Below are 23,341 nucleotides of genomic sequence, written 5' to 3' on the forward strand. Positions count from 1 at the left end.
TAAAGGTTGGGTTTCAAAGAGTTACCACATTCTTATGTTAAAACCTTCCAAGATGTGTTTTTCATATTTTATTGCGAAAAATAATAGAAAATATAATAATTTATAAAAGAATATTTAAAAAAAAAAACTGTTTTGACGCTAGACTCTGATCACGCCAAGTTTCATCTGAAAGATAAACTTTTTCAGCTTTCTCTTTAATGAAATCTGTCACCAGGTTTTTGCTACCCCATTTAAGTGCAGGAGACCCTGATTCCAGTGATGTCACTTACTGGGCTGCTTGCTATAGTTTTGATAAAATCCCTGTTTTCTCTGCTGCAGATCTACCTGTTCTCTGAATGCTGAGCTCTGTATAACCCCACCCACAGCACTGTGACAGTTTTCTGTGTATACTGTGCATAGGCAGAAAGCTGCCAAATTGTGGTAGGGGCGTGGTTGGACTAGCTCGCATCAGGGAACGTAGCATGCCAATTATAATCTCCTGCTTGAAATACTGATTTTATGAAAACTACACTAAGCAGCCCAGTAACTGACACATCGCTGTAATCGGAGTCTCTTTCCCTACATTATGCTCCTCTCAGATTAGATGGCAAAAACCCGGTGACGTATTCTTTTTAAGACCCTCATACACATTGGATAGCTGTTTGCTGACCTCTCTTTCACAACTCTTCCATACACAGGAATGATTGGCTTCTGTTCTCTGAGAGACACACTGCCAGAAGAGAACAGATTATAGAGATCATCTTATCAGAGACATTGGTGGCATATTGCTAAGATAAGCCAAAAATATTCAACTGCTGTGCAGCCCGCTGACCATCAGAATGAAGAGGCCACCGTGGCAGGAAAGGTCTGCGCCTCATTCAGACATCCACTCTTTTCTCATACATGAAATAATTGCTGATTTATTTTTTTTTTAGCAGTGTGCTGGATCAGATTTTTATTGGTATTTGGACAATGTGTCAGGTTTTTTTTCCAATTATTACTGATTTTGTCATTTGCCAAAAAAAAAAAGCCTACTTGTTAAAACAGCACACTGATGCTTTGATTCTCACAGACCCATAGTCTTTTATGGGTGATTTTGATCTGTGACTCAGATCAAAAACGTAGACAAAGAAACCGTGCACACTAATGCTGAAGGTGCCAAGGTAGGATCCCACACCATGTGACACTTATAAATAGAACCTGGCACTCAACGTAATGCTGGTGAATAATTTGTAGTACTAAACAAACGTTTCGGTCACAAGCACCTTCCTCAGTTACGTACTAGTAGTTCCAGAACAAGTGTGTAGCGGTACAGACAAATATCTGCGTCAAATAGGTAAACAGTCTTAGGCTACTTTCAGACTAGTGTTACGAGGCGCTGCGCTCGGCTGCCGCTAAGCTCCACCCCCGGTCGTGCCCCCTCTGGTCAGCTCCTCCTGTGGTCGCATGACACTGCATGCGATCAGCATACCCCATATTTAGCATTGGGTACACTGGCCATGCGCTGGTATGTTTTTGCCGGCGCATGCGCCCTCTTTGCGCTGCGCCGAGCGCACAAAAATGCAACAAGGTGCGTTTGGCGCACATCGGCGCAGCGCAAAAAGGGCGCATGCGCTGGCAAAAACATGCCAGCGTACCAAACGCTAAATATAGGGTATGCTGATAGCATGCAGCGTCATGTGACAATAGGAGGAGCTGACCGGAGGGGGCGCGGCCGGGGAGGAGCTTAGCGGCGGCCAAGTGCTGTGCCTTGTAATGCTAGTCTGAAAGTAGCCTTAATGCCTTCAATGTTGAAGTGAATAGCAGGCTTAGTGAGCACGGGCGTCTGTGTCCTGACGGGGCATCCACCTCTTGTACAAGCGGTGGATACCGCATCAGGACACAGACGCCCGCGCTCACTAAGCCTGCTATTCACTTCAACATTGAAGGCATTAAGACTGTTTACCCATTTGACGCAGATATATTTGTCTGTACCGCTACACACTTGTTCTGGAACTACTAGTATGTAACTGATGAAGTTCCTTGTGACCGAAACGTTTGTTTAGTACTACAAATAAAGCAACTATTCACCAGCATTAAGTTGAGTGCCAGGTTCTATTTATACGATTCAGATCAAAAACTGACCTTTTTTTTTTTTTCAGAAACGCAGTGCGTAAAGAAATGCGGACATGTGATCAGCCCCATAGAGTATAATAGGGACACGTTCTAATCGTGAGAAATGAACGTCTGAATTAGGTTTATAGCAGCCGGCACAGCACCATGAAACTGCCGTTCGGCTACTTGCTTACTGACTGTCGGTCCTTTTATAGCCTGTTTACACAAACCGACTGAATGATCAGTAACAGAGTGTTCAGTGCTCACAGCTTGACATTATTCTTCACAGCCCAGCTCCTTTAAATAATGGACAATCTGCTCCAAGATTGGTCCTTTGGCAAATTTTTGGGCAAAAACAATATTTCACCCAACGAACTAGCATTTTGCTAGTTGATTGAGTAGTTGGTGGGTGAGTGGGAAAACTCTAAGTTGTCTGTTTAGACTGTATGATTATCATGAAACTATAATTTTACAGTATCAATGCGCCTTTAAGCCGAGGTTACACTTGCAAGTGTGACGCGAGAAACTCGCACGAGTCTCTCACATCAATACCCGGCAGCATAGAAATACATGCAGCCTCAAACTCCGGTCGAAGTGCAGTGCTGGGTATTGATGTGAGAGACTTGCACGGTTTTCTCGCATCACACTCGCAAGTGTGACCCCGGCCTTAGTCTACTTTTATCTGGGTCTCTATCCCCGGGGACGCAGCAGTGGATATTGATGCCTAAACCGGTGGTGTGCCTACACACAACACCCCCAGGTGAGCACAACCACCCTCTCAGTAGTGTTCTTTTTATGCGGTACTACCCTGTTGCGTATGCTTTTGCCCCTCTCAAGAGTTCTTCGGTCTACTTTTGGCTCCATTGATCTCTCCCGTGGCTGGACCATTGATACCCCCCCCCGATTGGATATTAGCAGTGTGCCACAAATGACAGCCCCATTAAGCTTCTGTTACGACACTTGTTTGTCACATAAATTTACCAAACTTAATCACAATGTGGAGCAAATAGAAAAATGCTGAGTATTTGAAGTCTGTCCGATCATTCCATGATGTTTCCCCAGAAAATGGGACATCCGAATAATCTGGAATCTGCTTTGATTACATCATTCTGATCAGGGCATTTGACTGCTTAGTATAATAGGTCCGTTATAAAATGTTTGGCGGTGTTACACCCTTTACAAAGACCCCCTCGCTTGTAATAATTGCTTACAAATTTGCTAGATCAACTTCGTAGATGTAAGATCTCAGTGTTCCTCACCCCTCCGGCAGATAAAGAACAGGGAGGCAGATAACCCTTTTCACGTGGACATGTAATCCTATCTTATGCCCTGCAGTGGTTTACTTACTGGAGAAGACAATTATGTCGCCGGTGATTAAGTGAATTAAAACTGAACATCAGCCTAATTTGACCTGGGCTGTTTGCTCTGTTTTTCTCTGGCGCGGTTTGTGTACAAGGTCTCCTCTGACAGACGTTGATAGATTGCTTTATTTAGAATTGTATATTTTAAGACTTTCCAGCTAATTTAAACAGAGCAGCAGAAAATTAATCACCCGGACCTAAGAGTCCACATAATAAGTGACAGCTCGTAGCCCGACCTCTCCGAGTGGTGGACGGAACAACCAACTACCACGGACTGTGGAGTAATTACCTTAAAGGAGTATTCCCACCTTGGACTTTTATGGTATATCCAGGGGATACGTCTGATAGATTTGGGCCTTACCTCTGGGACCCACACTTATGTGGATAACAGGGGTCCTCTGTCCAGCTATTTCCATAACTCACCGAATAGAGCGAGACCTGCACATGTGTAGCCACCTCCATTCCTTGTATTCCTGGTTGGTGACACCTCACTGGTCTGGTTGGGGCACTGAATTTTAGGCCATATTTGTATCACATATTTATAGCATATCCTATGGCTATGCCGAAAATCTCAAGGTGAGAATACTACTTTAACGCACCGGCATGGATGATCATTGTGTACTGCCTGTGATGTAAATCCAAGTAACCAAAAGAGGAAAGAAGACATACATATGAGCAGGGTTCACCTTTAGAAAAATTATAATTTTTATTTCATAGGACATACAAAAACACCACAAAATATAAAAACACTTAAAAATGCAGTAGTTACCACACGTAACCTGTATATATGGGAGCAGCAAACAGCCCTGTGTAATACTTATATATCTAGAGGTTCCTGATTAGGGGGTCATATTATATACAGCATATCCAAAAGGTAGGTATACAACACACAAATGCAGCCAACCTTATATCATGTCTATATATCAAGTAGATTCCTAATTAAAGGTCAGCACAATGTACAGCATGTCTAATAGATAAGCTTACAATGTATATACAAATAGCTTTATAACTGAAAGATAAGGTAAAGGACCCGTAAAGAGGATTAAAGACTGCCACAAAATGGTTGGAGTTGGCACCAAATAACAGTCCACCAATACAAAGGCCAGTGCACTAGCTGGTGCCTGGTAGGGTAAGGAAGGGTTAGGAAAATCTCATACTATACCACCCCAAACTGCAGGCTGAAAAAGGACATGCTCACTGAACATGGATAACCATTAGGAATATGCTGGTATGGAGGGACAAGGTGCCGCTCCCATAACCCGACGCGTATCATCACCGTCGTGACTTCATCAGGTGTAGGAAGAAGTGGTGTAAAGTTACAACTACAGCGACTGAGCGGAAAACGTATTCATCATACATGTAGCTGTTTTTTGGCTACATACATGTTCCAAATAGGGCACCTGTATGAATGTGCCGTATGCTTCTGGTGTCATTGTGCCATATACCACACCATGGGGAATGCATCCGTAATATGATGCTCTATAAGGAGATGCCCATGATGACTTCTAGTACAGATCTGGACTATGGAGACCCAATGTCTTCCGTGTTCAAGGAAGAGGACATTCATGTTCCGAATACAGACTGCAATGTTCAGAGCGGCCGCAGGTCTCATGATCTGAACTTGGCAGCCTCATACATGGCTTAAAGGCTGTTGGGTTTGGTTCCCAAGACTTCCGGCCAGTCGGGACATCGTATTCCGTACTGGGACTGTGAAACGTAAAATCTGGTATTATAATGAGATGCATTAATTACCCCTTACACCACTAAATATCTAAGTAAATGTTGTAGGACAACCCCTGTGGGTGCGGTATTGATGGCCGTATTGATGACCATCCACCATTACGTACAAATCGCTGAAAAGCATAAAATATATATATATATATATATATATATATATATATATATATATATATATATATATATGCGTGTGTGTGTGTATATAAATATATAGTTTTCCCCTACATTGAATATAAGTATTGTGATGTGGAGGGTCTGACGCCCAGTATATGGTCATTACGTTAGTGATCGGTGGGAGTCCTCGCTGTATTCACTTCATTGTAGATGTGTGTGTCTCATTACAATTGCCATTTTCCATGTTTATATTTGTATGTGGCCCAGCTATGGTTATGATCCATGACAATGTGGCGAACACTTGAACTGATTGTGCTCCACGGTGGCTCAGTGGTTAGCATTATAGCCTTGCAGCTCTGGGGTCCCTGTATCAAATCCCAGTGAGGAAAACATCTACAAGGAATTTGTTTGCTCTCCCTGCTTTTTAGTGGGTTTCCTCTGGGGGTTCCAGTGTCCCCCCACAACCCCACATACACACTACAAAAAAAAAATCATACTGCTAGGAAATTTAGATTTGTGAGCCCCAATGGGGACAGTGATAATATATGTAAAATCTGTGGAGTTTGTTGGTGTTATATAAGTAACATAATACTATTCAAGACCCCAAAAATAACAGAATCAGATAATTTCCGCCGGGACTGAGGCCCCCCTCCATTACATACGCTGCATTCTGACCCGTCCCTGGGGCATGTTCCTCCCTCGGCTGCACCTGACACAGGTTAAATGCCTCTCACCCTTTAATTGAGTAAAATTGCTATGATGTAGCAGCAAATTATTATATTTTTTTTCAAGTTTTTCTGCTCTGAAAAATGTAAGTGAGTGGAGTTGGCAAATGACTATTGATTTGGGGAAGTGTGTTTTAAATTTCTCTTGGCAGTTCTATATTCCAGTTACAAGCTGGATTAGTCGGAGCGTTTATAAATAACCCTACAGCAAGCTTGTGATTGAAACAGGTTGCGTCTTATTCTATTCCTTTAGATGCCAGCGTTCTGAAATTTAATTTATGCCTCCGCATATCGCGCGTCTACATTCCTCCCCCTTCTACATATAAATCTTAATTTATATGTCTGTTCTGACGACTGCACAGATATACGAGTGCATTGTATAAGATGCTCGTCAAGACACATTGTGTATATTCTCTGTCAGTGCCAGAGGGAACGTTAGCACACAGTAAGCAATGGAAGGTTCGCACTTAGTGGCTAGATTACTTCCCGTCAGGTCGGCGATGATTTTTTTTTTTTTTTTTTGAGTAGGACGCTATATTTGATGGGTGGCACCATGATTGCTACATAATCCATTAACTTCTGTTTAGTAGTGTTGTCTGATACAATGAGCTAAAGACTTTAGATAAAGTGGATGCAAAACCATCAGAATAAATTAGTAAGGGCATATTTATAGGGTCTGTCCCTTTTTAAATTGAAAAAAACAGCAACATTGGAATGAGTCCTTTTGTTGCCCTCTTCTATCATTTTCTTGACTATTAGGATGAGAAACCATATGGTTTATGTTCAAACACCCGAGGCCTCATTTACACATCAGTTTTTCACGTACAAGTGCTGTTTGGGGTGGTCGGAGCGCGGTCGAGCGTCGTCAGAGTGTGTCTTTGATTGGGGTGAGTTTCTGCAGCTTCTCCTATATATCAGTCCGATGTAACCTGAAAGGTAAGAAAAAAAGAGTTAGATTATACTCACCCGGGGGTCCGGTCCGGCGCCGCCCATCTTCATACGATGCCGTCCTCTTCTTTCCTTCTTGTCGTGGCTCCGGCACAGGTGCACTGCTCTGTCCTGTTGAGGGCAGAGCAGAGTCCTGGGATGCATGAAAATAATAAAAGTACTTAGGTAACATTGTTTTGATCAAAGAAATATAAAAGCCATCCCACCGCGACAAGGTGACCTTTTGATTAAAACAATGTTAACGAAGTACTCCATGTTATTTTCATGCATTATTGCTTTTTACTCACTGCAGGATATTTGCTCATTTTGTTTATATCGTGGGTTTTATTATGCTGCTTTTAGATTAGGTGGCAAAACCTGGTGACAGATTCCATTTAAAGTGAATAGAGCTAAATTGCAATACCACATACAACCTGATGACCGGTGTGGCGATGTAAGAAGCACAGATTTTGTTGACCGAACGGCCAAGAAAGCTGTCACCTCTGAGTCTAAAACTTGTGCGTTAAGTGTCAGCAGGCTGGGACGTGGTTGTACAGCTCTGTAATGTTTCTCATCACATTGTCTGACTTAATATATTTTACAGCCTTGTTTCGTCAGCCAGCGGAGATTAGTACACTTGTGCCAGTGTGGGAGCGCCAGTCATGGCTTGTCTGGGGTCTGGAGCGTGCCTCTGCTATCTGTGGCAGGCCGAACACAGTATCAATCAGTGACAAGTGTTTTGTGTCTTTTCTCCGTAGGTCATCCCATTAGACATTACTGTGGAACTGCAGAGACAGATTATGTCAGAGCTGGAGATTCTGTACAAGGTGCGTGAGCTTGGCGTCTATGTTTTGGGAATTGTCACAAACGAGGCAGAGCGGGCTGACACTGTCATTTTTCTCTCCTTTACAGTGCGACTCTTCATACATAATCGGGTTTTATGGCGCCTTTTTTGCAGAGAATCGAATTTCTATCTGTACGGAATTTATGGATGGTGAGTTCAGATCAGTATTAATATGACTATATGTGAGCATCCTAGAACTTTTGCTGTTCTGTGTGCAGTATATGAAGGAGGGCTACTAATAAAAGTGGAATGACGGCTATTCTTCACATCTATTTGTACTACGGTGGCATGCCACTGTGTGAATCGAATTAATAGAACAATAAGTGGTAGAAAAAAACCCTCCTTTTTGTTTTAAGCACCTTAAAGTATGAACCGTAAAGACTATAATAGTTGTGATAACTAGTTGCTAGGAGAAATTTTCCTTAAAGGGAACCTGACAGCTGATACATGCTGCCCAAACCAACGGCTAAATGTATCAGACACTGGCTGTATCATCTGGGGACTGAGCCACATGGGAGACTAGTTGGGGCGGCGGGTACCTGGCAGCTTCTCCCAGGCCTCTCCATGAATGCATATATAGAGAGAGAGACCTATCGCTCAAGGGGAGAAGCTGCCGGGGACCCGTCAGTCCTACTAGTCTCCCATGTGGCTCAATCCCCGGGGATTTTTAAACTATATTTTTCTCTCTAATGCTGAACGTTTCAGAGTCAAACATACCTGATGAGACCATACAGTCCGTATCTGATAAATGCTGCCTGTGGATCGGGCAGCATGTATCCACTGTCAGGTTCCCTGAAGGTGCCATCCAAAAACTTGTTTTCAGCAATTGAAAAAATGTGAAGAATTAATATTTACATTTTCTTAAATATTATCATTTGTTTTTAATTTTGTAAAAAATGAAAAATAATTTTAAAAAGTTTGGCATTTCCACTTAACACTAGAGGGAGCAGCTACTGAAATTTGGCACAAAAACCTAGTGTACAACTAGCTCACATTACTGCCCTGCAGTAATTATGGGCGGAATCTGCTGACATGGGTGTGATGTCACTCCTCTCCTCCCCTTCTGGGTATTTGCTAAGGGAAAAGAGAGGATGACATCTAGGAACACAGTGAGCAGCCATTTTGATGGGGCCTGCAAAGTTACCCACTGTCTTTGCATGCAAAGTCTGGATCAGAACAGGTCATCAATCAGCAGAAATGTTTCCTGGATTTCTGTGGAGCAGACAGTCCATCCATGTGTATAAAACACAGCGCTCTATGTACAATCCCTGGCACCGAACAGGGTGCCCCCCATAGACCAGCACACTGCTCTCCTGAAATACTCTGTGCTGCTGTCATCCTGCTCCTTCCACCATATATCACGCCCCTGTCGCCTCGCTTTCACACATCGCCAGGACAGGATCTGAGGAGAGGAATGGGGTCTTCGGTCACCGAGGATGGCAGGCAGCAAGGATTCTGGGAGCAGGGTGACAGCAGCACAGAGTATTTCAGGAGAGCAGGGTGACAGCAGCACAGAGTATTTCAGGAGAGCAGTGTGCTTATCTATGGGGGACACAGAGGGAGATATATGGTGGAGGAGCAGGGTGACAGCAGCACAGAGTATTTCAGGAGAGCAGTGTGCTGATTTATGGGGGGCACAGAGGGAGATATATGGTGGAGGAGCAGGGTGACAACAGCACAGAGTATTTCAGGAGAGCAGTGTACTGGTCTATGGGGGGCACAGAGGGCGAAATATGGGGGAGGAGCAGGGTGACAGTGTGGGGAAGGTGACTTGACGGCCAGACATGACTGGTAGAAGGAGGGGACTGTTTGTGCACAAGAGACGGAGATTGACAGGATAGAAGGATGACAGCTAGGAAAGTGTTATGAATGGGTAACTGAGGAGGAAAAAAAGACAACAAGCTAAGTCTCAGAAAACCAGAGAAGTTGGTAACTATGCAGATTGCAGATCCCTGATCTTAACCGCACAACTAGCAGCAGTCGTGGAGTGTTCCTACGATGATCCTAGATGCCTCATCACAACCGGAGAACTACATAAGCCTAAAGCAGGAAAAGAGGAAAACTAACTGCCCCAGAGCAGACCCCAAAGGAAAGACAGCCCCCCACATGTATTGACGGTGAAACAAGATGAAAATACAAACAAAGGCAGGAAAATAGGCTGAGCAAACGATGGGGCCCGGCTAACTAAAAAGGACAGGAAAGGAAAGACACTGTCTGCAATCTGCCAAAAAAAACCTTCAAAAATATTGTCCAACACTTCGATAGCAAAATTAACCCTGAAGTTACTAGACTTCTAAACCTATATCAGCACTCTGAAATATTCTGAGAGAGCAAAAAAGAGGCCAATCTAATAAGGGACAAAAAGCAGATTGGCAAATACTGATTAATAGGAGTGGAAATTCAGCATAGCCCCAGCAGGGGCAGGCTGATTACACAAAAAACTGAATTGACCAACAAGCGCAAGTGTGAACATTAGCAAAAAACAAACTTAACTTTAGAAGACTGGAAGAGAGCTGAAGTCCAGGACCTGAGAAGCAGACTGAATCCCCAGCACCCAGATAGGGCGTTGGCTGTCTTATATCCAGTCTGATACTCCAGAGATCCAATCGTTATCTTCCTCATCAGGTGGCAGATCACTACCACTTAAACCAACCGCACTACCTCCTGTCACCACCAGAGGGAGAATGGAAGGGGAACTCTCAACTGGTGGAGCAGAAAATGAGTTCATGACAGGAAAGGTAGATAGGAGAGTGCAGTACTGAGAAATGACCACAAGATGGCAGGGGGGAGTAGCTTAGGACTCAACATCCGCTTATGGCTTGAGAAACGCTTAGTTATGGGGGCGGGGAGATAGGGACCCAGTAGGGGAATTCCCAGTGAGAGAGGGGATAAATAGAACAGGATAGGGTTCCCAGGCAGGCTAGTCCCAGGAGGAGCTGGGTAGAAGACGGTGAAGAGAGAAGAGCTCGACCAGGGGACGGACAGCAAAGAGACTGTCAAGGGGGTGGCCCTGACCCGACGGACCGCAGTACAGACGAGGCCCCGGGGGTACCGATTGGACGATGACCTCGGGCGGGTGAAGCGCTGGCGGTAGATTGGTCTAGGACTGCCCCAGTGCAAGATCCGCGAGGGACGTTACTTCGACTGGAGCAAAGGTGCAGGTGCCTGGAGACAGAGAACTGTAAGGAGGCTGCGGTGCGTGGTTGTGGTCGTCAGGAGGACGACGAATAAATCCGGAACTGTTACTATTGGAATCTGCTCCGCCTCGTCCTTGCATCGCCTGATGTCTGTGTCATCCGGACAGGGTAAGCAGTGGTCCACCCCCCAATCTGGGCCCCTACCACTACAGCAGCACAGAGTATTTCAGGAGAGCAGTGTACTGGTCTATGGGGGCACAGAGGGAGATATATGGTGGAGGAGTAGGGTGACAGCAGCACAGAGTATTTCAGGAGAGCAGTGTACTGGTCTATGGGGGGCACAGAGGGAGATATATGGTGAAGGAGCAGGGAGACAGCAACACAGAGCATTTCAGGACAGCAGTGTACTGGTCTATGGGAGGCCCAGAGGGATATATATGGTGGAGGAGCAGGGTGACAGCAGCACAGAGCATTTCAGGAGAGCAGTATCACACAGGATAGGATTAGATACACAACTCAGCAGTCAGTATCACACAGGATAGGATTAGCTACACGGCTCAGCAGTCAGTATCACACAGGATAGGATTAGATACACGGCTCAGCAGTCAGTAGCACACAGGAGAGGATTAGATACACGGCTCAGCAGTCAGTATCACACGGGATAGGATTAGATACACGGCTCAGCAGTCAGTATCACACAGGATAGGATTAGATACACAGCTCAGCAGTCAGTATCACACGGGATAGGATTGGATACATGGCTCAGAATAAGTATCACACGGGATAGGATTGGATACACGGCTCAGCAGTCAGTATCACACAGGATAGGATTAGATACACGGCTAAGCAGTCATTATCACACTGGATACGATTAGATACACGTCTCAGCAGTCAGTATCACACAGGATAGGATTAGATACACGGCTCAGCACACAGTATCACACAGGAGAGGATTAGATACACGGCTCAGCAGTCAGTATCACACAGGAGAGGATTAGATGTCCAGCAGATTGCCAAGTGTTTTGAGACAGCAGGGAGCAGCTTCTCCTATGTTTTTGCAAGAGCAGGGGCAGCAGCTGGTCAGGTGTTTTGGAAATAGCAGCTCGGTCTCCAGGAGCTCGTCCTGTATCCTCTCCTGCAGCTGGTATGTGCAGAGTGAACATCCAAGCCCTGTTATGCTGGAACAGTACAGCATCAGTGATAACAGGGCTTGCAATAGAGTGTAAATGGAGCTTAAAGGAAATCACTGGGCTCTAATAAGATGGCGCCTGGCCACACCTACAGCTGTGAATTGAGCTGCCCACAGAGGCATGCCCAGTTCACTCCTGATGCAGCTGCAATGAAAGAGATAGGGTCGGCAGCCGACTCTTGTGTCTTATGCCCAGGGACTGCCGTAAATGAGCATGGAAAGTGTCATTCAGCAGCCAGCAAGGTAAGGTTGCAGCCCCCAGTGGCTGCATTAATACAGTAAAAAAAAAAAACAACATACACACCACTGAGTCAAGCTTAGGGAACAATATCTTTTTATACTATTTTCTTTTTTACATTAAATTATGAAAAAACACGGCACCTTCCCTTTAAAATACCACCACACTCCTTAGACGAATGTTGGCTGAACCTGCAGATATCAACAGGTTCGGCTGATGGTCTAATATTTTTAATGGGGGTACTGGTCAGTAGACATGTCAATGACGCATGTCCAATTCTATGGCCTTAGACCTCTCTTGGGCCATGTGGCCATAGACAGATTCTTTGTCTAAGGTCGTGTCATGCTTAGGCTGGTTTCACATTTGCGTTTTTTAGCGCTGGAAAAAAACGCATACGTGCGCATGCGATTTTTCCCCTATATTTAACATGGGTGCGCATACCTGCGCACTTGTAAGCGCATGTATGCGATTTTCATGCGCTGCGTTTTTTTGGGTTGTGCGATGGTATTTTCCAGACGCTGCATGTTGCATTTTTTGGCCCTTGAAAAAATCGCATGCGCACGTATGCGCACGTTTTGCGCTAAAAATGGCCATTATAGCCTATGGATGCGCATACGTGCGCACTGGCATGCGCAGGTATGCGCTTTTTTAGCGCAGCGTTTTTTGGGTGGTGTCCACTTTTTATCCTAGTTAGAATCTTCTAAAGTCCAAAAAAAAAAGGCTATATAAAGGAGGTGCCTGCCAAAACTCTGCCACTACTACACTAGACAGATTGAAGAGCAGACATTCAACCAAGAACACATTATATCAGCGAAGAATGTGAGTATATTACATTATATGCCTGTCCTTTTAAATTATGTATGTACTAATGATTTTTATTATTTTTACATGCAGTATGTCTTCAGAATCGGAGTATTCCCCATCGCGGCAGGAATTGGCGCAAGCAGACCGTGAGGTGATTATTTTCGTGCATCTGGTAAGTATATCTGCTGCTTCTCCAAATCTCTTACGTTTTTTTCAACTTTCAGACATCGTCATCATCATCTGCGGACGGGAATAGTGAGGGCGAACAGCAGGAGCAGCGAAGCCAAGTCCCGGTGGTGATACGTAATGTAAGTATCAAATGATTTGTAATGTTTTTTTTTTTTTTTTATCTTCTATTTTTACTCTTTTTTTTTTTTCTTTTTTTGTAACTTTTTAGTCAATTTAAATTTGATTATTCTAATGAATGTGTTTTGTCTAGGTTCCACAACGGGATGAAGACGTCTACCTGGATAATGAGCAGCTCATCAGCCTGGTCCAGGAGCGTTCGCCGTTGTGGGACAGCCGTGACCGGCTGTACAAGGACAATGTGGTGACACGGCGGCTATGGAATGAGGTGGCCGCAGCGTTGATGGATGGCTGGGACAGCGCCACAGCATCCGCCAAAAAGGCGTTTAGTGAGTATTTCCCTGCTCTGTATTGTGCCGCAGTGACTGTTGTCCTTGACGGCACTGTTGGGTTTCGTGCTAGGCGTATTCTAGCAGGAAACCCAACAGTGTCATCGTGGTCTACAGTGACTGCTTTGAGTATTGTATTGCTACATTGTGCCGCAGTGACTGTTGTCCTTGACGGCACTGTTGGGTTTCGTGCTAGGCGTATTCTAGCAGGAAACCCAACAGTGTCATCGGGGTCTACAGTGACTGCTTTGAGTATTGTATTGCTACATTGTGCCGCAGTGACTGTTGTCCTTGACGGCACTGTTGGGTTTCGTGCTAGGCGTATTCTAGCAGGAAACCCAACAGTGTCATCGTGGTCTACAGTGACTGCTTTGAGTATTGTATTGCTACATTGTGCCGCAGTGACTGTTGTCCTTGACGGCACTGTTGGGTTTCGTGCTAGGCGTATTCTAGCAGGAAACCCAACAGTGTCATCGGGGTCTACAGTGACTGCTTTGAGTATTGTATTGCTACATTGTGCCGCAGTGACTGTTGTCCTTGACGGCACTGTTGGGTTTCGTGCTAGGCGTATTCTAGCAGGAAACCCAACAGTGTCATCGGGGTCTACAGTGACTGCTTTGAGTATTGTATTGCTACATTGTGCCGCAGTGACTGTTGTCCTTGACGGCACTGTTGGGTTTCGTGCTAGGCGTATTCTAGCAGGAAACCCAACAGTGTCATCGTGGTCTACAGTGACTGCTTTGAGTATTGTATTGCTAAATTGTGAAGCAGTGACTGTTGTACTTGACGGCACTGTTTTTTTTTATCAACAGTGGACAAAGTCCGAACACGTTGGCGTTCGATCAAGGACCGCTTCAACAGTGATGTTCGTGCTGAGGGCCAGGTTCGCAGTGGATCTGCGTCAAGGACCAGAACTAGATACCGTCACTATCACGCGTTGCAGTTCCTACGACCGGTCCTTGCCACAAGATCGTAAGTATTATACATTTTGGGTTTTTATTTTTATTAATCTGTGTTTTTCTAATCCACAGCTGATGCTTCTTGTAAAGGCATGGTAGTAATGATTTTCCTTTCTTCCACAGCACCTGGAGCAGCACCCTGCAACCTGGCCCTGGAGCGGTCCTTCGTCGGACGTCCTCTGACCCGTCCCAGCCATCCGACAGCCAGGAAGCACCTTGCAGGTCCCACACACACACAGCTGGTGACCAGGAAGCTGGGCCATCAGGTGTTCCCCTGTCCCAGGTCTCTGCCACTGGTTATGCGGGCACTACCCGCCAGCGGCAGAGGGCCTTGGAAAGGAATGTCTTGCCCGAGTTTATGCATTTGAGCGAGACATTTAATTCCAGCCTCAAGTCACTGTCCGACAGAGTTGAAAGCGGTTTTGCACTGATGGAACGTGGTTTTAACCACTTTGAACACCGCTTCAATTCTGTAGAACAGCGCCTTGACCGTCTGGAGGCCGACCTCAACAGACCAGCACACCATTTTTTTAGTAAGATTGAAAAGGGCATGGCGGAACACCTTAGTCCTGATCAACAGCTGAATGTGCTGCAGGCCTGCAACAATGCTTTCTTGCAGGCTATGCAGCATAATCGGTACGGTCAGCAGTCAGTGGTGTCCTTTCCACCTGTGCCACCATTGACTCGCTTCACCTCACTACCGACTTGTGCTGCATACCACTGCACGGACACCTCTCTTCAAAGGCTGGACACCCACCGTTACACCACCACAAGTCTGAGTGCAGCTGGTCACTTCACCGACACCACCATGGCAAGCGCTGCTCCTGTCTGGAGCACCACCGCCAATCCCATGCATGCGTGGAGCTCAGCCACCACTAGGCAAACATGGAACAGCCCTGCCGCTACAACAACATGTAGTAGCCCTGCCACCACCACTCTGCAAACCTGGGCCATCACTGCCGCCACCAGTCCTCCTGCAAGGACGAGCACTGAACAAGAAGAGCAGCATCAGCCACCTCAGCAGCAGCAGCCAACTCAGCAGACGCCACCTCAGCAGCAGCAGCCACCTCAGCAGCAGCAGCCACCTCAGCAGCAGCCGCCACCTCAGCAGCAGCAGCCACCTCAGCAGCAGCCGCCACCTCAGCAGCAGCAGCAACCACCTCAGCAGCAGCAGCCGCCACCTCAGCAGCAGCAGCAACCACCTCAGCAGCAGCTGCCACCTCAGCAGCAGCCGCCACCTCAGCAGCAGCCGCCACCTCAGCAGCAGCCGCAACCTCTGCAGCAGCAGCCGCCACCTCAGCAGCAGCAGCCATACCAGCAGACGGGGGACCTACATTCCATATTTGCCCCTACTTCAAGGCGAAATCAATCAAGGCGGGCATTGGGCCAAAGTCGGTCCAGGCACACAAGCCTACGGCGACATGCCATTACAACTAATGTAACTGAACAGATTTCCTCTCCTACAAGTGTTCCAAGTTTAATTCCCTTAACTGGACTACCTTCCCCCACAAGTTTTGTTGCCCCTTCCCCTCAAACACCGTCTTCAACTGCAAGTGTTGCATATTCCCTGCACACCCCCAAATTGAAACCATCTGCCCCCAAACGCCGTAAAAAATAATTTTTAAATTTTTTTTTTGTGATAAAAAATAAATTTACATTTGTGGTTCACCATTAATAAGTTTCATTAATGTTGTTTGCGCCGCTCACACACACTGATGGGTAAATACATGTTAAAAACCAACCCAAGGGCTAGTATAGTCATATGTGAAATAACATGGACTAGTATAGTCATTCAAAGGCCTAGTGTAATAACTCTAGTTTTACCAAATAGAATCTGTTTTCATGAAAAACAAACTGTTGAAACTTGTCTAAAAAATAAGTTTCTTTCTAGTTTCACCAGTTTGTTTTTGGTGAAACAAGATGCTAGTTGTTAAAAATCGAGTTATTACAGTAGGCCTTGGTATGACTATACTAGGCCGTGGTATTTCACATATACTACTAGCCCCAAGGCCTAGTATACTCATATTTGAAATACCACGGCCTAGTATAGTCATTCCAAGGCCTAGTGTAATAACTCTAGTTTTACCAAATAGAATCTGGTTTCATGAAAAACAAACTGTTGAAACTTGTCTAAAAAATAAGTTTCTTTCTAGTTTCACCAGTTTGTTTTTGTTGAAACAAGATGCTAGTTGTTAAAAATCGAGTTATTACAGTAGGCCTTGGTATGACTATACTAGGCCGTGGTATTTCACATATACTACTAGCCCCAAGGCCTAGTATACTCATATTTGAAATACCACGGCCTAGTATAGTCATTCCAAGGCCTAGTGTAATAACTCTAGTTTTACCAAATAGAATCTGGTTTCATGAAAAACAAACTGTTGAAACTTGTCTAAAAAATAAGTTTCTTTCTAGTTTCACCAGTTTGTTTTTGTTGAAACAAGATGCTAGTTGTTAAAAATCGAGTTATTACAGTAGGCCTTGGTATGACTATACTAGGCCGTGGTATTTCACATATACTACTAGCCCCAAGGCCTAGTATACTCATATTTGAAATACCACGGCCTAGTATAGTCATTCCAAGGCCTAGTGTAATAACTTTTAATGGAGCAGATTACATTCATCCACTCAATGCTGACTTGTATTCCCCATGGACTTTCATTGGGGTTGGGTTTTGAGTGTTGTGTTTTGAGAAAATCACATACTTTGTTTTAAACTATTTGCACAATTTTATCTTGAAAAAAAATTGTTTCCTGATTCATGGCCTGCAGCTTTGCTCATTCCAATATATTTCACGCAGACTAGCAATGCTGCATTTTAACTCGTATGTGTATTTACCTGCCCAGGTGTGTGAACATAACAAAATTCAGTTATACATGGGAAGTTTTTTAATTAATCGGAGTTTAAAAAATATAGTGCACTCAGTAATGGTATCAAATAAGGATTTTTATTACCATAAACAACAACATTACACCATTTCATCTTGCCAGTGCACCCGTCCTACATCAGAAATAAAGTAGGCCGCAAATTTGTCCCTCATTTGGCCAACTTCAACGGATGACCTGAGAGTGTGCTGAGTGAATTCAGGCAATGGGTTAGGAGCATCATCGTCCAGTGCAAAGGTCGGGTGCTCTTTAGCCATCACAAAGTTATGTAGAACCACACAGGCCTTCACCACCTCATCGACTGTTTCAAGTTTAAGATTAATGGCCGTGCCCAGAATTCGCCATCTGGAAACAAGAATCCCAAAAGCACACTCGACAGTTCTTCTGGCCCTGGTCAGCCTGTAATTAAAAATTTTTTTGGTGTGGTCCAAGTCCCGGCTGGAGTAGGGTTTCAGTAAGTTTCCGCACATTTGAAAAGCCTCATCGCCAACCATTACAAAGGGCAGTGGCGGAGCTTCGGTGTGAGGAAGAGGCCGTGGCATAGGGAAATTAAATTGGTTGCCATACAACCTCCGGCCCATGTCTGAGTTTTTAAAAGCCTGCGAGTCATTACCACGGCCAAATGCTCCAATGTCCACTGCTACAAACATACATCCGGCATCCGCAATTGCAATGAGTACTATTGAAAAGTACTTTTTGTAATTATAGTACTCAGATCCCGTTCTTTGGGGTTTGATGATCCGTATGTGTTTCCCATCAACAGCTCCCAAACAGTTGGGAAAATTGCATACTGTCCAGAATTTGTCAGCAATTTCCATCCACTTTTCAGCGGTGGGCAGGGGCATAAATTCTGGGCAAAGAACATTCCAGAGAGCCCGGCAGGTGTCAGCAACAATTCCAGACAAGGTAGAGATTCCAATACGGTACTGGAAGTGTAGTGAGGATAGGGTTTCTCCAGTCGCCAGGAATCTGTGAACAGACAAAGAAGTAAAATTAATATTTATGTATATTATTTTTAAAAACTATAAAAAAAATATTAGTACATTCACGAAAACTAATTACCCAAGGTTTTGAATACTAAATTTACAAAAAAAAACATCAGACCACACCCCTTTGTTTTTAAAACATACCGTAATGTCACCAGTAGCCGTTCCTCAGGAGGAATCGCACGACGGAGCTGTGTGTCCTGTCTCCGGATGGATTGTTGGACACGAGCAAGCAAATCCATGAAACTTTCGTGGGACATCCGGATATAATCTGTAAATTTCTCCGGGTTTGACTGGAGCTCGCTGTAGAGGGTATGGTATGCCACACGGCTCTCCCGGAGTTCAACAATCGGATGTATCCACATACGCCGCCGTCTTCGCTGCCTCTCTCTCTTCCTTTGTTCATGGCAAGCAACTGCATACGCCTGAGCCATCGCGATGTCCAAATCCAAGTTGAAGTGAAAACTCTTCCAGCGCAGATCCATGGTCACGAGAAGAATCAAGCAAATGTGAAGAATACTGTAGACAGGGTGTATATATATTAACATACCACACCCACAATGAAGTCCCATTGGTCTTGTGTGTTGTTGAATGGTTGTTTTTTCTTTTTTGTGGGGTTTTTCCAAAATCTGTAAAAAAACGCAAACGCACAAAAAACGCATACAAACGCGCAAAAACGCTGCGTTTTTTTCCTGCATGCGCATTAAAATGCTGGAAAAAAACGCAGCGTTTGTATGCATTTGTATGCGTTTTTTTAATGCGTTTTTTTGCGGGAAAAACGCGCTGCAAAAAAAAGCAAGTGTGAAACTAGCCTTAGATGGGCCACATAGTTCAGAATTGTCACGACACTCTACTTGTTGAGACCCTCGTATATCTGAAATATATAGTCAGGGGTGTCTCTAAAACTGGAGTCCATAACTGTACGGCCTCAACCATCAAGCTTGCATTATTGGTGGGGCACAAAAGGTATCTCTGATCTTGAGGAACCATGACCTTTTTTTGGTAAGTAAATAATTCTAAATGTTCACTATAGGAGCAGCTCCTTCTTCACAGAAAAACCACATAACCAGAAATGGGCCACCTTGGGGCCAGTGTAGTTCTGTATTATGTGATGACCTTGATGTATGGAGCATTGCACAGACAATGGTACATGTGCACAATGTGATCGATTTTCCGTCCTCTGTCACACAGGAGGATCCCTAGATGTGTACCGAAAGGTTCCTGAACAAGTCCTGGGAAGGATTTCTGTTGCAGTGAGTTTACCTTTTATATAAAGCTAAATGTCCATTTCTCAAGACTGTTATTTACTACTTTATTTTCAGTTTGTTTTGTTTTTTTTTTAAAAACTACTTTTGGTTGATTCCGAAGAGTCTTACATGGAACACAATGAGGGCAGGTGCAGAGGAGGGTATCTTCGATAGGATAAATCATTGGATCACACTCTGACCAGTGTTAGTCTGTGGGGCCATACACATGTCCAATTTATTTTTCTTGGACAGTGACTGTCCGAGGGAAAATAATAAAGTTACATGCTTGAGTTGATCCAATGTTCTGGTCACACTTGGCCATGGAAGTCAATGAATGCCTGAGAAACATTGATTTCTGCGCACTCAAGGAATGGAGAAGATCAAGACATTTTTTTTCATTCATCTTCTCATCCGAGAGAATCTGATCACACTATACTGGTACAGATCAAACTCTCATCAGAATGTGATTTACATGATTGATTTCGATTTTCTGGGATGACAAAAAATGCACCCGTTGCGGATTGTGCTGCGGATTTGGAAAAATCCGCAAGTAAATCCGCAGGTCAAAAGACCTGCGTTTTACCTGTGGATTAGCCTGCGGTTTGACACCTGGACAATGGAGTGGGTGTAAAACCGCTGCGGATTCCGCACAAAGAATTGACATGCTGCGGATTTAAAACCGCAGCAAATCCGCGCGGGAAAAATCAGCAGCGTGTGCACAGCGTTTTTCATTTTCCATTGACTATAGTGGTACTGTACACCGCAGCAGAAACTGCTGCGGATCCGCAGGGCCAAAAACGCTGCGGATCCGCAGCAAAATCCGCAACATTTGCACATACCCTAAGTAAGATCATACTGAGAGGGTTGGTGCCCCACAAAATAGAATCTCTGCTCTTAGCTGCTGCTATTAGAAAGCTGATCAGATGTCATGACTGTGCACCACCATTAATATACGGTATTTAAGGACTAGGTGGTATTTACATCTTCCAGTTTCGCAGACAATGTGTAATAAACAATTCCATATTTTACCACCATTTTTAGATGAGCATCTTTCAAATGATAAATATGAATTCACCCAAATATAGGAGTCAATTGAAAAATAGTTACCAGTAGCTCCACTGATTACCATTCAGTAGAACACAGATGTCTGAGAACTAAATGCCGCTCCGCTCCTATTGAGAGAAGTAGGATCTGAACTGTTGTACCCAGGAGCGGCCACTACACAGAAAACAGAGCCGTGCTGTTTGGCTCTGTTCACGGTTTAGGCCGGAGCTGAGAACAGCTGATCGGTGGGGTGTCAGATAGTATTAGGGATCAGTATAATAATCCTGGAAACACTTCAGGCCAGCTTAACACACCCACGTTTTAAGTCCTTACCCTCCTGGGATGTTGAGTTTCGGTCAGTCTGTACATCACGGTCTGTACTCGGACCGTGAACCATGATGTGTGAAGAAGTGCTTAAAATATTTACACAGGGTGGATACTTCATAATTTAATATTATTTCTTCTTGTTTTACCAGGTGCTGAAAGGCCTCACATATCTCTGGAGCCTAAAAATTTTGCACAGAGGTAATCCTCCTCTCCTTTCATTTTATTTTATGTGATGTATTATTTATGGCTGTGACTAAATGATGGCGGCAAAGGAGGAGATCGGCTCCACCCGTAACAGGAAGGTTTGTAGGAGGAAGTGTGGTTGTCAAGCAAGTTGTCCAATAAGGCATTACTAGGCCAGCCTCAAGGTTATGTGGGCCCAGGAGCCAATCTTCAATAGTAATTTTCCTCCTCACCATTTTTTGAGAAGGTGAAGTGACTAAAAAAAAACTATCAATTTTGCCATTTTTCTATACTTTTCTATTTCAAGATTTACCATGTAGGATAAATATTTTTATTTTATTAGTTTGGACTAGGGCTGTGGAGTTGGTAAGCCAAACCTCAATTTCCCTCACTCCAACTCCCCAGGTCACTACTGAGTATGTACATAAAGTGCAGCACAGATTCATCTTTATCTCCGACTCCACAGCCCCGGTCACTACTGAGCATGTACATAAAGGGCAGCACAGATTCATCTCAACTACGACTCCACAGCACTGGTCACTACTGAGCATGTACATAAAGGGCAGCACAGATTCATCTCATCTCTGACCCCACAGCACTGGTCACTACTGAGCATGTGCATAAAGTGCAGCACAGATTCATCTCATCTACGACTCCACAGCACTGGTCACTACTGAGCATGTACATAAAGTGCAGCACAGATTCATCTCATCTATGACTCCACTGCACTGGTCACTACTGAGCACGTACATAAAGTGCAGCACAGATTCATCTCATCTATGACTCCACTGCACTGGTCACTACTGAGCATGTGCATAAAGTGCAGCACAGATTCATCTCATCTATGACTCCACAGCACTGGTCACTACTGAGCATGTACATAAAGTGCAGCACAGATTCATCTCATCTATGACTCCACAGCACTGGTCACTACTGAGCATGTACATAAAGTGCAGCACAGATTCATCTCATCTATGACTCCACAGCACTGGTCACTACTGAGCATGTACATAAAGGGCAGCACAGATTCATCTCATCTCTGACCCCACAGCACCGGTCACTACTGAGCATGTATATAAAGGGCAGCACAGATTCATCTCATCTATGACTCCACAGCACTGGTCACTACTGAGCATGTACATAAAGGGCAGCACAGATTCATCTCATCTCCGACCCCACAGCACTGGTCACTACTGAGCATGTATATAATTTGCAGCACAGATTCCTCTCATCTACGACCCCACAGCCCTGGTCACTACTGAGCATGTACATAAAGTGCAGCACAGATTCATCTCCACTAAAGCCCAGATCTTTAGATCAGGAACAGAACGGACATTTATAGGACATTTCATAACTTTCTCAAATTCTTTTGAAAATGTTTACAGCACATCCTATATTGTGCTACTGTACCCAATGTATTATATATTTTAAGACTCTGAGTCTGTAGACAGTCCATTTTCTACCAACTCCCGACTCCACAGCCCTGGTTTGGATATATAGATAGAGCCATACGTACACACGCATTCATACGTACGTACACACACATATACACCTACACACGGGAAAGTGGGTTTATTTGAACTTTTATATTTTTTTTTATTTTAAAAAATATTACTTACTGTTTTTACATCTTTAATAGTCCCCCCTGGGATTTTGAACCTGCGATTGATTGCTTGAACCTTCATGTTCATTTTTGAAACTTTTGCTTGGCTGCAGTAAATAAATATGTAGATGTGAGGTCCATGTATTTTTTATTTTTTTAATAGTTATGGTATAATGATATCGGTATAGGCGCTAGAAGAGACACCTCCTCTTAATTCCCAACATTATAATGCCACTGTCACTTTTGACAGTAGAATCTAAGGTGTTAAGTTGCGCCAATCAGAATTGTGGAATCGTTTTATTATGTAATATTCTCCCTCCTTT

The 23,341-nt window shown here is 44.4% G+C and overlaps 2 protein-coding genes across 3 annotated transcripts in view; both read left to right on the top strand.

Annotated features, from left to right (window-relative positions):
* MAP2K5 (mitogen-activated protein kinase kinase 5) overlaps positions 1-23,341 on the top strand; it is a 166,661-nt gene that overhangs the window by 88,333 nt on the left and 54,987 nt on the right. For both annotated transcript variants that reach the window (XM_073568919.1, XM_073568920.1), the window contains 4 exons: positions 7,696-7,764; positions 7,850-7,931; positions 19,806-19,867; positions 21,382-21,430. In XM_073568919.1, coding sequence (XP_073425020.1) covers positions 7,696-7,764; positions 7,850-7,931; positions 19,806-19,867; positions 21,382-21,430 — 262 coding nt within the window. The remainder of the gene's footprint in view (positions 1-7,695; positions 7,765-7,849; positions 7,932-19,805; positions 19,868-21,381; positions 21,431-23,341) is intronic.
* Positions 14,491-16,535, top strand: LOC141084288 (uncharacterized). The gene is made up of 2 exons (XM_073568906.1): positions 14,491-14,756; positions 14,867-16,535. The coding sequence occupies exon 2, from the start codon at positions 15,102-15,104 to the stop codon at positions 16,359-16,361; it is 1,260 nt and encodes a 419-aa protein (XP_073425007.1). The 5' UTR covers positions 14,491-14,756; positions 14,867-15,101; the 3' UTR covers positions 16,362-16,535.

The sequence above is a fragment of the Dendrobates tinctorius genome, unplaced genomic scaffold, assembly GCF_039654945.1.
Source record: "Dendrobates tinctorius isolate UK_male_01 unplaced genomic scaffold, ASM3965494v1 ptg000022l, whole genome shotgun sequence".
In the NCBI taxonomy this organism is placed as follows: Eukaryota; Metazoa; Chordata; class Amphibia; order Anura; family Dendrobatidae; genus Dendrobates; species Dendrobates tinctorius.

Coding starts and splice junctions, on each gene's coding strand:
- LOC141084288 (XM_073568906.1), top strand. CDS start 15,102: ATGCATTTGAGCGAGACATTTAATTCCAGCCTCAAGTCACTGTCCGAC.